Genomic DNA, 16,778 nt, shown 5'->3' with positions numbered 1-16,778 from the left:
AAATACAGACAGATGCTCTGGCTCATGTGGGAATGGAGAGGTTTCTCTCTCTACCCATACTGCAGAAAGTAGAGAATGTCCACAAAATCTCTGAGGCTCAACAGTCATTGTTATAAGATCTGGAATTTTACCAGAAATCCAAGTCTGTCAGAGGCTCTGGATCCTGGGTGACCTCATGGTGGGGGGAATCCGCGAAGTTCCCACCAAATGATGACTCTTTCACGACGTGACCTAGCCTCTGCTTGCCTCTTGAGTTTCTTCTTGAGCCACTCTCTCCTTACTTTCTTTCAGTTGAAAAAGCCCTGTTTTTCTTTCCATCTCAGGGCTTCGGTATGAGCTGCTTCCTTTGCCTAACTTACTTCAGTTCACCTGTCAGGTTTTAGTGTAGCAGCCACCTCCTCTGGGAAGTTCTTGACTCATCATGCTAAGTTGGGCCCTCCTGTTTACACATTTCCTCAGCACCCTGCCCTTCTCCTTCAACACAATCGCAGGTTTATCATTATTTGTTCCATGTTTATTTTCTCTGTTAGACAGGAAGTTCCATAAGGGCAAGGATCATGTTTGTCTTGTTTACTATTATTCCAACACCCAGGTCAGTGTCTGGTTCACAGCAGCATTTCATAAATACTAGCCAAACACAGCAGTTAAGAAGAACATTATTAATAAGACCAACAACACCCAAGAGGTGTTGTCCTTCTCCAAGGACTGAATGGAAATGCTTGGACTCCAGTACCCTTGGTCTAAGGCCTGCCATCTTGGGCTCTTTGCCTTTCCAGGACAGCTCCTGCAGTTTCCATTTCCCTCACAAGTTGCCTAGAACACTATGCAACTGGTTCATCATGGTGAGTATAACTTTATATTCTCTTTAGCTTTCAAAACTCAATCCACACTTTGTTGTCGGAATGATTCCCAAGATGAAGAACAAAAGAGTCAAAGCATCCTTCTGCCTGCATCAAAATGTAATCCAACATCCCTGCGAAATGGAATACTGCTTACAGCTGATCAAAACCTCCATGAAAGTAAAATTTCAGAGCTGCTATTTGGCCCCAGAAGCTCATGTTGCCCATTCTGATATTCAAATGGAAATACCTGCAAGTGGTTATCTCTGAGTCTTGCAAGTATATATGGTATCCACTGTACATATGTATAAATGGGTGATTTTACTTTCATAGTTTTACTTTTTGTAGAAATGTTTATTTATGAGAGAGAGAGAGAGAGAGAGCGAGAGAGAGAGAGAGAGAGCGCGAGAGCGCATATGCGTGCAACTGAGGGAGGGACAGAGAGAGAAGGAGACAGATGATCTGAAGCAGGCTCTGTGCTGAGAGGGCTTGAACCCATGAACCATGAGATCATGACCTGAGTCGAAGTCAGATGCTTAACCGACTGAGCCACCCAAGTGCCCCTCATAGCTTTATTTTTAATCTTTTTTATATAGAATGTTTTATAAGATCGGGGGAGAAAGTCCTTTTTTTAAAGCTTTTTTAATGTTTATTTATTTTTGAGAGATGGAGAGAGACAGAGCACGAGTGGGGGGAGGGGCAGAGAGAGAGGGAGACACAGAATCTGAAGCAGAATCCAGGCTTTGAACTGTCAGCACAGAGCCTGAAGTGGGGCTCGAACTTACAAACTGCAAGATCATGACCTGAGCCGAAGTCAGACACTTAACCGACTGAGCCACCCAGGTGCCCTGAGAAAGTCCTTTAAAAAACAATATGGAAATACACTGCACTTGGGTTTCTTTTTCGGTTACACGATAAGCCATATAGAGAGATACATACCGAATACAAGACCGAATCTTCCTTACCCTAACTTTTCTGTGCTGCATTTGAGGATGTCTGTCCTTGCCTGTAATAGTATCAGCTCTGGTCATGCTCTCAGTGTTTCTGCTTTTCACCAAAGTGGAAAGCAAGAAGTCAGAAGAAAAGAAAAACAAGCATGGTAGTATAACTATTTAAAACGGTCTATAAATAACCATGGTGTAACTGTTTAAAACTGTTTACCAGTAGGCTATTAAAGAATATTTAGATGTTATAAAAAGAGTTTTGAAAAATATTAATAGACATCAATAAGACTGGCAGTTTTTGGTATCTTAGATGTAATGCTTTTACACTAAGCAATTCTCATCCCTAATAATTTATAGTGATTGCACCTAAGAAGTCCTACTCAAAGTTGAGAGACACAGCATATAGATAAGGAAGGTATATCCTATTTCTGCTTCGGGTTCTACCCTTACCTCCTGAACAGAAAATAATCACGCAAGAAAGATGAATTTGAGCAACCAAAAAATAAAAAGTCAGTTGTTTCAGCTCCTGAAATTTAGTAGGAAACCCTTCATTTTAAGTAAGGTTTTAACATCAAAGAGATACTCTCTCACCTATAATCCTAGCAAGAGAGATTTTGGGGCTTTGCAGACCCGTAGATAACACAGATGAAAATTTCCCCTAAAAGCTGTAAATTAAGCTACACAAACAAAAGTAATTATCATGGAGTATAAAATAAAGTAACCAGAAATAACAATACATTAAGAAGATTCTGTGGAGTTAATTTTTAAAACTTTACTCCAAAGACAACTTTTTTTTAAATCAAAGCTTTATAGTGAGTTATATGTGTATCCTGACCAAAAAAAAAGGCTCTAAGTTCACTGAGATGTGCTATAAGTTCATGACTGTCTATGGATTTAAAAAATAAAAGAACCCTATCCACCCCTGAGAAGGGTCTCCATGCCCTGAACCTCTAAACTGAGTAGCGCGGTGAAATATCAAAAATGCCCTCAAGATGAGGGAAATCTGAGTGGGCACATCAACGCTGCTGAACCTGCAACCAGTGAGAAAACTCTCCTTAGAAAGGAGTAAAAATGGAATGAACTGAACAGCAACTAATAGGAATTCCCATTATAAGAATAAACCCTACATTCCACATAAATCAGGGTAACATTCTTACAGTCTGTAAACATTCTTGACTTCGTAAGGAAGAAAACAGCTTATTGCCAGAGTTTGCTATTTCTTCTTGTTTTCCCACTTCCTACTGAATATTCTGACACGTGACATGCCTCTAAGGTGTTCTTAGCATCTAAGTCAGTGACTGGTACCAGCAGGTGCACAGTAAATCGTGTATGAATAAATAGGTTGGATGCATGAAAGAATGACTTTTGCCTGGAAAGTGACTGGAACTCGAATGCATGTCAGCGACCTGGAGGAAAAAGTGGTTACAAAAATACATGTCTTCAGGCCAGGGGCTTAGAAAAAGAGAGTGGCCTGTGCATTACCCAACAAGGTCAGGGGCCAAAATACATATTGAATTAAATAAATGAAAGCCTTCTATAAAACAAAATTGTATGTATATTTAATTCCAGAAGCACCAGGTAGCGGCTAATGCTACCATTTAGAATAGTTACATGATTGAATACATTGTATATAAATGAAAACATTAAGAAACCTGAAAGTTAGTTACTTTGGTTTAGGAATTTAGTTGTCTCTATCGCTGGCTGAACTAAGATTTCTAATAAACCATTCTGATCCATCATTGTATTATAACAGACACTCAAGTAGAAACAGGTATAGAAATTGATGTCAGTTAACTTGTCAATTTTTTCCTCCAAAGAATTTTGCAAAAATTTTAAATCATAACCCTACGTTCATTTTTAAATTAAAATAAGATACTGTATAAATAAGTAGTCAAAATAACTAAAATCAGTTCAGCTGAATGTCTCTAAAAAATGCTCAGGAACCAGCATGTAAAATTTTGAGGCAAATGCAGTTTTATTACCAGTGAGTTTAAGTTATTAAAATGGCAAAGTTATCAGTATCCATTGGTAACAGTTCCATACAAAATGGTATACATATTACCACATATAAAATGCACTTAAAAATAATTTAAAACAAAATATGTAAAAACAGCAATCACAACACACACAGCCCTCAACCTTGACCTATCTCCGTAAGTAAGAACCAATATATGTTAATCTTAGAGATAAATATTAATGAAGCAATATTATGTCAAGTGCGTCATGCTCCCTGTATAAAAGGTGATGTGATTAATAACTCAAAATCTGAAAGAAGGGCAGGGAGCAGGCATCAGAAGGGAGGAGTAAGGAGAAACGTACCGTGCAAATATGAGGCCAGTGTTCAAATTGTTGTAAAATTCCTTGATTAAGTTCTTCTTTATATAACTCTTTGTAAAAATGTGGAAGCTTAGATATCCAAATGCCATTGTTATGCTTGTTTAGTATTTCCTTTATGCGGTTTTGAACCTCATCCATTTTATAAGTGTAAGAGGCAGGAGGCGTGACATTTGGTTTTTCAACAGTCTGATTTAAATTATCTTTAAATTAAAAAAATGATAGAATTAACCAAAAGGCTTAACATTTTAGATTATCCCCATTACCTAGTATCTGTGTTATTAGGCTTTGTTACACTTCAGGCTTATGGGGGTCAAGGGACTTAGAAGTGGACAGGATAAGGCCAAAAAGGACACTGACAAGGGTGCTTCCTAATTTAAACATCAGGATGATCTTGTTTCATAGAGAATAATAAAATTTAGTATTTAACCAATCATTCTCTAACTGCAACTAAGAAAGGTTAAACTTTAGACAATACTGGTTTATATGCAATGCTTTATTTAAACCTGTATTCCACAGAGCATTAGGATAGTGCTTTAATAGTAAGATCAAAGAACATTTTATAGAAAATTTTAAAAATGTCCAGGTTTTAAAATATGTTTTTCTGCTTTATTAATGAGAAAAACAATTAAGCAATACACAGAAGTTCTATTTTAAACTGGCAGGTAGAGAGATACACAGACTGGTCTGGGGCCTCTAGCCTCTGAGGATGCCAGGAGGCCAAAGGGTGAGCAGCTCCTTGAGGAGGGCTGGATGCTAACTCTGCTCTCACCCAGCATAGGGCACTAGACTGAGTTTGGCTCAGCAAACAAAAGGGCACACAATGTCCATATAAGGACATCACTAATTTATTTAGGTTCTTCCCAAATAATGATATAAAAGGATCAGGAATAAGGAAAAGATGAGCTTCTGAGAACTGGTCAGACCCCCCTTAAAGAGAGAGTGTCAGTAACTAATGCACAGTTGGAGTCTGCAAATGCATCTGTTTTGTGGGGTCACTCGGAGTCCCCTAAGCTTGTGTGGTTTCTGTTAAATCAACGAAGGAGTCTGTTTTATAACAGGTAGGAGAGGCTGTGTGTAAGCATGTACATATCAGCTGTCCCGTGAACTGCAATCCTCCTGAAACAAGTCCTCAGCGTTCTGCAGAAAAAAAGCTTACTCTAATTTAAAAGGATTTACAACCTCTAAGGGAGTAGCCATGTTTCAGAAAATACATGTGTAGGGGCACCTGGGTGACTCAGGTTAAGTGGCCGACTTTGGCTCAGGTCATGATCTCTTGGTCCGTGAGTTCGAGCCCTGCGTCGGGCTCTGTGCTGACAGCTCAGAGCCCAGAGCCTGTTTCAGATTCTGTGTCTCCCTCTCTCTGACCCTCCCCTGTTCATGCTCTGTCTCTCCCTGTCTCAAAAATAAATAAAACGTTAAAAGAAATTTAAAAAAAGAAAATACATGTGAAAAAGTTATTGACAGAAACAAAAATCATATGATTCAAGTAATTTCCATAAGAAATACTGGAGGTGTGTTAATATGGAAAAAATGATCTTGACTCAGTCAGAATCACACTTGAAACAACAGATCATTTAAAGTCACACTTAAATTTCATGCAATGTAAATACTGATCCTGAAACACTGTTCCCTCAGATGCATCTATGAGCAGGGAATTTATACTTTGGTTGGAGGAGACCAGATGCCGAGTGTGTGCATTTTAATTTTTTTAATGTTTTTTTTTTTTTTCATTTTTGAGAGAGTGTGAATGGAGGAGGGGCAGTAAGAGGAAACAGAGGATCTGAAACGGGCTCTGCGCTGACAGCAGTGAGCCCGATGCAGGGCTTGAACCCACGAACCAAACCATGAGATCATGACCTGAGCCCAAGTCAGATGTTCAACTGACTGAGTCACCCAGGCACCTCGACAAGTGTGTGCAATTTTAATCTTCAGATTCTTTGACTTTATTATGTTTCTTACTGTTTTCTTAACAGCTCTTTTGGATCTTCTAACCCAAGGAATCATTTGTATCCTACTAAGATGCTTAGTGGTCACTGTGTATAGTTTAGGGTCCCAGCTTTTAAAAATGGTGGAGTATCTGAAACTATTTTCTGAGTTGAAACCTCATATTTATGTGCTTTACATCTTATCCTCTGAAGAGTAAGAGGGTGACAAGGCACATAAATATCTCTCGGTGACACATGGAGCGAAACAGAACTCGTCTAATATGCGGAAGGCCTTATGTCAGAATAATGATATCCCTGGAGGTACTATTTTCTCTTTAGATCAATTCATAATTTAAAGAAATGAGGAAAGAGGGGAAGAAAGATAATAAATAGGATAGGGTGAGAGCAAATGCGAACAGCCACCACCAGATATTTTTCTTGGGGTTCTAAGGCTCTAGAAGCCGAAATGTATCATGAAGATAATGTTTAGAAAACATACCATTTATTTCCTTAGCACAGGTTCTTGAGAGATGCATCTGAAAAGGTGGTGGGAGGGACGCCTTTGGGCTAAACCTAAGGTGTTAAAAAAAAAAGTAAGTTAAAATCCAAACATCAAAGTCTATGCCAAGTTTTAAGCACTGTGCTTTTCATTTAAAGTTTCTGTGGCACTGAACATCAAAAGAAGTCATTAGAATATTTCAAAATGAGCAAAAATGAAAATGATACTGGTATCAACTTTCATGTTTCATATTAGAGAAAATGTGTTAAAAGCTAAATTTAAACTAGGACTTTAAGAGAACATGGAAGTTAGATTTCCAATTAATCACCTTTAAGGGACCGGCAATACAAAATAAATAAAACCATGCGAAGAATAAGTAGTTGATCATAAAGAATATTTTGGAATATAACCAAAAAATGAAGGACTTATACCACCAGATACTGAAGTGAGTTATAAAGTTACAACATTTATAATACTTAAACAGATAAGTAAAATGATACAGAGCTTAGAAACACTCAATTGACGCTGTATCTTAGCACGTGAGAAAGGTGGCATTCCGAACCACAGAGGCACTGCTCAAGTAGCAAGTTAGAAAAGAAAAAGCATTGTCTCCCCACACTTCATACACTCACCAAAATAATTTTTATATGAATTACATTGGATATACATAGGAAGATTTTTCCAAATATGAGGACAATGAAACCAGACAGACACACACACACACACACACACACACACACACACACACACACTCATGTATGTTCATGTCAGTCTCCCTCACTAGGCTCCAAGTGTCTTAATAACCTGTTCCCAGAGCCTAGGGCAGTGCTTGGTACTTGCAAAGGGCAGTGAATGTTGTAGGAATGAATAGGATGATTGAATCAACCTATGAGTACATCTTGCCCAGCAGTGGGTATGGAACTAGAACAGGTGACAATGACACAATATACATATTTTCCAACTTTTAGATAGTATGGAATACTCTAAAAATTAGATGAATTCTTTGGAATAAAGAACATCTCATAATACTTTAATTCTACAAGAAATTATTAAATGGTAGGCTACCAATACAACTTATTTAATATATGATGCTATGCAACTATAAGAACATCATGTTTACATATTAATATATCTAGGTAATAATGGAAGATGCCAAAAACATATCCAACTTCTATTTTTAGAGAACTGGCAGGGAGACAGCCCTCTTTTCCCTTGCACCAGAGCCCTAAAGTTGTAAACTGGAACCCTCCTCTGCTTGGAGTCAGCTGTGAGGGCTCTATTAGCAGGCAGAGGCTTATGAGCAAAGAGGGAGCACAGAGAGATTATGTCAGGGACTGATATGGCTCAGGCATAGGTAGGTCTGATGGATAGGACAGAAAACAGTTGACATAGCAAAAGAAAGATTTCAAGGGAAACTGCAGGGACACGTGAAAAACAAAAATAAGATGAAAGTGGTCCAACCAGTCTTATAAAAGTAAGTATAAAAATTTTATTATTTTGTATTTTAAAAGACAAATTATTAAGTATTTTAAAAGACAAATACTTAGACTGGTCCAAAAAACACCCAGCAAATCTAAACATATGCCATTTATTAGAGACACATTCTTACCCTACAAACACTTATTTCAGGACCTACTATGAGCTGAGCATGGGCAGACAGGAATTATCTACAATTAAACAAGAGAAACACACCCCTATCTCATGGACTATACGTACAGTTGAGAAAACCGACTGTAGTAAGCTGCTATGACATGGCCCCCAGTGATTCTTGCCTCCTGGTGGCCAAGCCACAGCCTTATATAACCTCATTCCCTTGAGTAACTTGCTTCTAACCAACAGAATATTTCAAGGTTGAGAGGATTACAAATGATGAGATTACAAATCCCCCCTCCCCCCCAGCATAATCTCTCCCTTGCTGGCTTTGATGAAGCCAATGGCCACATTGGGAAGGCCTATGTGGTGAGAAATTGAAGGTGGTCTTTGGCCAACAGCCAGGAAATCAAGCACTGAGGAAAAAAATGAAAGTGATTTGGCCAACAAGCATGTGTGTCAGCCCAGAGGCAGATTCTTGCTCAGTTCACCCCATCCATGGCCAATACCCACAGCAGCCTCATAAGAGACTGAAGCAGAGGACCTAGCTAAGCAGTACCAGATACATGACCCACAGGAATTAGGAAATAATAATTAGGTGTTGTGAGCTGCTAGATTTGTATAACCTCTTACACAAAAATAGGTAATAATGCACTGACAAAATCTATAAGAACAAAACCTACTAAGTGCTATGATAGTGGCAATAAGTGTAATAAAAGCACATGTTAGAAGCAAGAAACCAAATCAGCAGTAGAAAGAGGAGGAAGTAGAGAGTAAAGGTTATTAACACCTTATAAAGTTATAATAATCTGAATAGTTTGGCACAGCAAAAGAATTAGACAGGTAATTAATGATTCCCAATGAAAAGGCCAGAAACCAAGTCATATATTTATAACAATTTACAATGGGTAAAGACAGCATTTTAAACCAGCATGGAAAGAAAAAAATTATGTAATAACTGGTATTAGGACATCTGGCTAACAAGACTGCTAACTCTCATGATATACAACCACATAAATTCTGGATTAAAGATTTAATGAAACCATAAAAATTCTAAAAGAAAACAGAAGACCTATTATATAGTACTGGGGTAAAAATGCTTTTCTAAGCATAATACCTAAAGACAGAAGCCACAAAGGAACAGATTGGTAGATTTAGTTAGATAAAAAAATATAAAATTTTAAAGTTTTTGTATAGTGGAAATACAAAAATTAACTAAACTGAGGAAATATTGCCAACATATTACAAAGGGTCAACATCCTTAATTTATAAATTATTTTTACAAATGAGAAAGAAAAAAGAAAAAACCAACAGAAAGTTTGTACAAAGGGCAAAGACACGTAATTCTTAAAAGATCTAGGGGCGCCTGGGTGGCGCAGTCGGTTAAACGTCCGACTTCAGCCAGGTCATGATCTCGCGGTCCGTGGGTTCGAGCCCCGCGTCAGGCTCTGGGCTGATGGCTCAGAGCCTGGAGCCTGTTTCCGATTCTGTGTCTCCCTCTCTCTCTGCCCCTCCCCCGTTCATGCTCTGTCTCTCTCTGTCCCAAAAATAAATAAACGTTGAAAAAAAAATTTAAAAGATCTATAAATGGTCAAGTAAACATATGACAAAATTATAACCCCCTTAAGAATGAAAGTCAAAGAAATAGAAATTAAAATATAGGTATATTTTTTCACCTTTTGGCATCAACTGAAAAAGTGGTGCCCAGTACTGGCAGGGGTACAAGTAAATAATCACTTCCATATGCTTCTAGAATATAATTGGTATTATCTGTGTAGAGCACAAATTAGTAATAGCTTTAGAATGTATACCCTCTTACCCTTTTCCTACCAATTTATTCTAAGGAACTAGTCGTGAATATATGCAAGGACTGTTCTACAAATATGTTTCATTGTAGAATTGCTTACAATAGTGGAAATAATTTATATTCAGCAATAGGAGGCTGGACAATGGATCTCCCTGACATTAAAAATGATAATGTACTAGTATACTTAATCATGTGGGTTAACAATATATTATTACTTTAAAAAAAAAACTTTTTTAATGTTTATTTATTTTTGAGAGAGGGAGAGAGAGTGTGAGTCGGGGAGGGACAGAGGGAGACACAGAATCAGAAGCAGGCTCCAGGCTCCGAGCTGTCAGCACAGAGCCCGATGCGGGGCTCGAACTCACAGACTGTGAGATCATGACCTGAGACAAAGTCGGACGCTTAACCGACGGAGCCACCCAGGCACCCCAATATATTACCTTTTAAAACAGGTTATAAAATAGTAAGATATAGCAAGAGCCCATTTGTATTTTTAAAAATTTATATATCCACAACTTTTAAATGTTTACATTTATGTTTAAACATTTTATATATCCACAACTTTTAAATGTTTACATTTATGTTTGGATTAGAGGCAATTTTTTTAAGTTTATTTATTTATTTTGAGAGAGAGAGAGAGAACATGAGCAAGGGAGGGGCACAGAGAGAGGGAGAGAGAGAATTCCAAGCTCAATCCCACAAACTGTGAGATCATGACCCGAACTGAGATCAAGAGTCCAATGCTTAACCAACTGAGCCACCCAGGTGCTCCGGATTAGAGGCAATTTTAAAAATTCCTTTTACTTCTTTACACTTTGCAAATTTTCTATGCCATACACATAGTATTTTTACAATCAGAGCCAAGCAATAAATGTATTTCAGAAAATACTTCCTACAAATATTTAGCACATACTAAACATACAACAGTTTTAAACATATACAAAGAAGCAGAAACCAACAACAAATTCACATTTATTTGGCTTCATACTTGAAAGATGCTTTTTCAATCATAGTGCCTGTTGGTTAGTGCCAAACAGCCATTTGTTCCTATCCAAAGTCCATGATCTTACTCACTACAATATACACACAGTAATTTCTTCTCTCTTTCTAGGCCTAATGGGAATCTTGAACTTCAGTACCATATTTATCTGTGTTTTATGGATAAATACATTAAATACCTCATTTAGTAATCTTATCACTTTAATAAAAATACCATGGTTATATATTATATTATTTTAGATATACACATTTCCTTCCCTCATATAAACCAGAGAAATCACAAATCAATCATATATCCTTACTCCTGACCCCTCTTTGTATTTTACTGGACACATGATAAACTTAGATTGATGCCTACAATATCAGAAAATATCAGCTATGTTATTTTTCTAGAACCCTTTCAGTTTGTTAACTGGCAGGCATGAATTCTTGACCAAAGATCCTGAGAAGGGGCTTCTGAGGTCCATGAATCCCTTGAATATACAAAGATGTATGTATATGTGTACACATATATTTTTCTGGGAATATCATTTATACCTTTTATCAGCTTCCCAAAAGATTTGGTGACCCTCCAAATGGTAAGTTAATAATAGTTTTTACTACTTACTATTACTGCTCATGTATTTTATAAGTAGATAAAACCGCTTTTGCTCTTGTTCTATTTTTGGTAAGAGTAATTTTTTTGATTTTATAATTAAAAGGGATGCACATAATAGCTGCCACCAGGTGGTATTTAGATTCCTCTTAAAAGGATTCTTTCAATTTGTATTATGCTCTTAAAAAAAAGGTTTGATGAAGATGTTTTATGACATCTTTAACAGTTTATAGTTAAAGTAGTCTGTAACATAACCTATGTAAAGCAAGACAGCTGAAGACAGCTAGGTGTATAGTTTTAGAAATTATTGTACAAGATATTCTACCATATGAAATTTGAAATTTTTACAGTGAAAGGCAAAAGATAAAAGGATATATTAATTCTCAAAACTAAAACCATATAAATAAGGCTTTTGCTATCCCTTTTTTAACTTTTTACACTTTTTAAAAAATTTTTAAAGTTTTTATTTATTTATTTTTGAGAGAGAGAGCGAGCAGGGGAGGGGCAGAAAGAGAGGGACAGAGAGGGAATCCCAAGCAAGCTACACACTGCCAACGCAGAGCCCGATGTGGGGCTCAAATTCATGAACCGTGAGATCATGACCTGAGCCAAAACCAAGAGCTGGATGCTTACCCGACTGAGCCACCCAGGTGCCCCTCCACTTGATTCTTAAACAACATGAGTTTGAACTACACAGGTCCACCAGATGCATATTTTTTTGACAAACACAGTACAGTACTGTAAATGTATTTTCTCTTATGATTTCCTTAAAAATATTTTCTTTTTGCTCATTTTATTGTAAGAATACAATGTGTAATACATATAATACACAAAATATGTGTTAGCCTACTATTTATATTATCAGTAAAGCTTTTGGTCAACAGTAGACTATTAGCAGTCAAACTGGGGGGGGGGGGGCGGCTCAAAAGTTGTATGTGTATTTCTGACTGTGTGTGGGGTTAGCACACCTAACTCCATGTTGATGGTGTTCAGGATCAACTGTATTCTGAAATACTTTTAAGTTCATGGGGAGTTGCAAAAAATATACATAGAGGTCACATGCACCCTTCACCCAGTTTCCCCCAATGGTAACATCTTTGCACAGTACATCAGCAAAACCAGGCAACTGACGTTGGTATAATCCAGAACTTATTCAAACTTCACCAGTTTTACATGTATGCGCATGTGCATGTGTGTGTGTCTGTGTGCATGTGGTTCTGTGAAATTTTACCACATATATAGATCCTTGTAACCACCACTGTAATCAATAATTTATTGGTTATAATCATCAGACTATAATCATTATAATCACAACTGTCCCATCACAAGGCCCCTTTTTGCTATACCTTTATAGCTCCACCCTTTCGACTTCCTAAAACCCTAACATTTGGCAAACACTTATCTGTTCTCCATCTCTACAATTTTGTCATTTCAAGAATGTTATGTAAATAGAATCAACACAGCATGTAACATTTTTGATACTGGCTTCTTTCACAGAGCAGAATTCCCTTGAAATCCACCAAAGTTGCTGTGTTATTAATAGTTTGTTCCTTTTTATTGCTAAGTATTCTGTGGTCTGAATGTACTACAGTCTGTTGAACCATTCACCTACTAAAGGACACTGGTGTTGTTTTCAGTTTGGGACTATTATGAATAAAGTTACTATGAACATTTGTGTACAGGTTTTTATATGAATATAAGTTTTCATTTCTCTGGGATAAATGCCCAGGAGTGCAACTGCTGGGTCATGTGATAGCTGCATGTTTAGTTGCTTTTGTTTTTTAATGAAATTTCCCAAACCGTTTTCTAGAGTAGCTATTAATTTTACATTTTCAACAGCAATGTACAATTGATCCAGTTTCTCTGCATCCTTGCCAGCATTCAGTATTATCACTATTTTTTACTTTAGTCATTCTGATAGGTGTGTCATGATGATATCTCATTTTAATATGCGTTTTAATATGCGTTCCCATGATGGCTAATGAAGTTGAACATCTTTTCATGCATTTTTACATTTAAAGTAATTAAACTTACATTGAAAGTAATTAATCAAACCCAACACCCAAAAAAACCAAATAATCCAGTTAAGAATTGGCAGAAGACATGAATAGACATTTTTCCAAAGAAGACATCCAGATGGCTAACAGACACATGAAAAGATGCTCAACATCACTCATCATCAGGGAAATGCACATCAAAATTTCACAATGAGATACTGCCTCATACCCATCAGAATGGCGAAAATTAACAACACAGGAAACAACAGATGTCTATGAGAATGCTGTTAGTGGGAATGCAAACTGGCACAGTTACTCTGGAAAACAGTATGGAGGTTCCTCAAAAAGTTAAAAATAGAACTACCCTACAACCCAGCAATCGCACTACTAGGTATTTACCCAAAGGACACAAAAATACAGATTCGAAGTGGTACATGCACCCTGATGTTTACAGCAGCATTATCAACAATAGCCAAACTATGGAAAGAGCCCAAATGTCCATCAACTGAGGAATAAAGAAAAAGTGGTATAGGGGCACCTGGGTGGCTCAGTTGGTTAAGCGTCTGACTTTGGCTCAGGTCATAATCTCACAGTTCGTGGGTTCAAGCCCTGCATCAGGCTCTGTGCTGACAGCTCAGAGCCTGGAACCTGCTTCAGATTCTGTGTCTCCCTCTCTCTCTGCCCCTCCCCTGTTTGATCACTCTGTATATCACTTTGTATAGCTTTCCTACTAGTTGGTTTAAGCATTCCAATATATATATACAACATCACATTCCATTGGTATCAACGTTTTACTACTTTAAGTGTACAAACCTTACTTCCATTTAGGTCTCCTCTCCTCCCCCCAATTTTGCAAATTTAATTAAGTTTTTTCTCTATATATGTTGAGCACTTATCAGATAGTGTTATAATTTTTGTTTCAACCTAGTATGATTTAAGAAACTCATAAGAAGGATAATCTTACATTTACACCTATTTTTACCAGTTCTGCTCTTTCCTTTCTGAAATTCCAAGCCCATCTTATATTATTTATTTTCTCTTGAGAGAACTTCCTTTAGCCACTCTTTAAGAGTAGGTCAACTAGTGACAAGTTCTCTTAGTTTTCTTTCATCTGAGAATGTCTTTATTTCCCTTTCATTCCTGTTGTATATTTTTCCTGGATATAGAATTTATGGCTGACAGTTTTTTCTTTCAGCACAAGAAAAATGTGCTGTTTCCTTCCTTCAGGGTTCCTCCATGGTCATAGATGAGAAATCCACTGTCATTAAAACTGGTAATCCCCTATAAGTGATGTGTCATTTCTTGCTGTTTTTAAGATTTTTTGTCTTTAGCTTTTGGAAGTTTAATATGATGTGTCTTCATGTGGGTTTCTTGGATCTTTTTTAGGATTCTCTGAACTCTTGAATCTGTAGGTTTATATCCTTAGCCACATTTGAGAAGTTTTCAGCCATTTTGTGTTCAAATACTCTTTCAGCCCCACTCTTTCTCTCCTCCCAAGACACTGATAATACAAATGTTAGATCTTTTCTTATTTTCCCCCACATATTCCTAAGGCTCTGCTAGGTGTTTTATTTCCAAAGGCCCCTCAGGCTTTGGTAGGTGTTCTTTTGTTTTGTTTTTGAAGGAAGTCTATTTACTCTGTTGGTCAGATTGTGTAATTTCTATTGCTCTATCTTTGAGTTCATGGATTCTTCCCTCTGTCGTATTCATTCTGTTGTGAGCTTACCCAGTGAGTTTTTTAGTTTGGTGTTCCATTTTTTTAATACTACAGTTTCCATTTCATTCTTTTTTATATGTTCTACTTCTTTGGTGAATTTTCTTTTTTTTCCATTTTGCCCCCCCAAATTCTTTTCATTTGCTCATTGAAACATTTTAGGAGAGCTGCTGTAAAATTCTTGCCAGATAATTCCAACATCTGACTGATCTTGCTCTTGGCATTTGTCAACTGTCTTTTCTCATTCAAGTTGTCATTATCCTGGTTCTTAGTATAACAAGTGACTTTTTATTGTATCCTGGACATTTGGACATACGTTAGGAAACTATTAATCCAATTTAAAAGCCCTATTTTAGCAGGCAATCACCTGCTTAGGTTTAGCACACAGCTCCTGGCCCACATTTGTAGCTGTAGTTCCAATGATAACTGATTTTTCAGAGCCCTTATGGGCTAACTTAAATTTACTTGTTGCTGTTGGGGCTCCTTCTTGATCAGGTGCTGCCCACAGGAACAGAATGCACTTCCCTGGACCTAATGCTGCCAGGTGAAAGAGGGTGAGAACACACTAGGCTGTAGGTCAGAAAGCACGATCTTGGGCCTGCTCTTTGGGCATCTTGGTGCTAGCACAGCCCCCTCTCAACCACTGCTGGTCCTACCTGGAGGAATGGAACGCACTTACCTGGGTTGCCCATTGCCAGTAAGAGATGGGTAGGAGACACCAGACCATGGGGTAGAGAATGTTCTCCTGGGCCCACAATCCAGTATGTCTTGGTTTTGTTGTCATTTTATAGATTCAATTCAAAACGGGAACTTGAAATGGAGGCATGGAAGCAGAGGAGACAGTGGTACCTCAGTCACATGCTGGCCCTAACTAGTGCTTTGGGTCAAGATCCAAATTCTAACTATGTATTTTCTAGACCTTATCAAAATTATAACAACTAACCATAAATAGCACTAAATATATACCATTATAAAAAATTTTAACTAAGTTAAAAAAAATAATTCTAAATATTCTAGTATAGTAGGGGGAGTGCTGGGGTGGGGGAGGTGTAGGTTTTACACAAAATGGAATATTTGAACACCGATTTAAAGGGATATAACATGGGGCGCCTGGGTGGCTCAGTCAGTTAAGTGTCTGACTTTTGATTTCGGCTCAGGTCATGATCTCACGGTTTTGTGAATCCAAGCCCCACATCGGGTTCTGTGCTGACAGTGCAGGGCCTGCTTGGGATTCTCTCTGCCCCCACCCCCACCCCTTCCCTTGCTCATGTTTCCTCTCTCTCTCTCTCTCTCTCAAAATAAATAAACTTAAAAATAATAATACAACAACATTTGTTTTATAAAGGCACAAAAAGAATGAAAGAATGGGATACTCATTCATCTATATCAGGAGTTGGTAAATGTTCCCTGTAAAAGTGTCCACTAGTGCATATTTTAGGTTTGGCAGGCCATAATGTCTCTGCACAACTACTTAACTGCAGTTGCGCAAAGGAAATCACAGACAATGATATAAACAAAGGGATGTGGCTTTG

General features: G+C 37.5%; 1 protein-coding gene across 5 annotated transcripts in view; it reads right to left on the bottom strand.

Annotated features, from left to right (window-relative positions):
- The window catches only part of TDRD7 (tudor domain containing 7), a 77,707-nt gene that overhangs the window by 39,106 nt on the left and 21,823 nt on the right, over positions 1-16,778 (bottom strand). For all 5 annotated transcript variants that reach the window (XM_030293187.1, XM_030293186.1, XM_032595509.1 and 2 more), the window contains 2 exons: positions 6,545-6,618; positions 4,103-4,320 (listed from right to left, as the gene is read on the bottom strand). In XM_030293187.1, coding sequence (XP_030149047.1) covers positions 4,103-4,320; positions 6,545-6,618 — 292 coding nt within the window. The remainder of the gene's footprint in view (positions 1-4,102; positions 4,321-6,544; positions 6,619-16,778) is intronic.

Source organism: Lynx canadensis, chromosome D4 (genome assembly GCF_007474595.2).
Source record: "Lynx canadensis isolate LIC74 chromosome D4, mLynCan4.pri.v2, whole genome shotgun sequence".
NCBI lineage: Eukaryota > Metazoa > Chordata > Mammalia > Carnivora > Felidae > Lynx > Lynx canadensis.
This window is presented reverse-complemented; position numbering and strand designations above follow the sequence as displayed.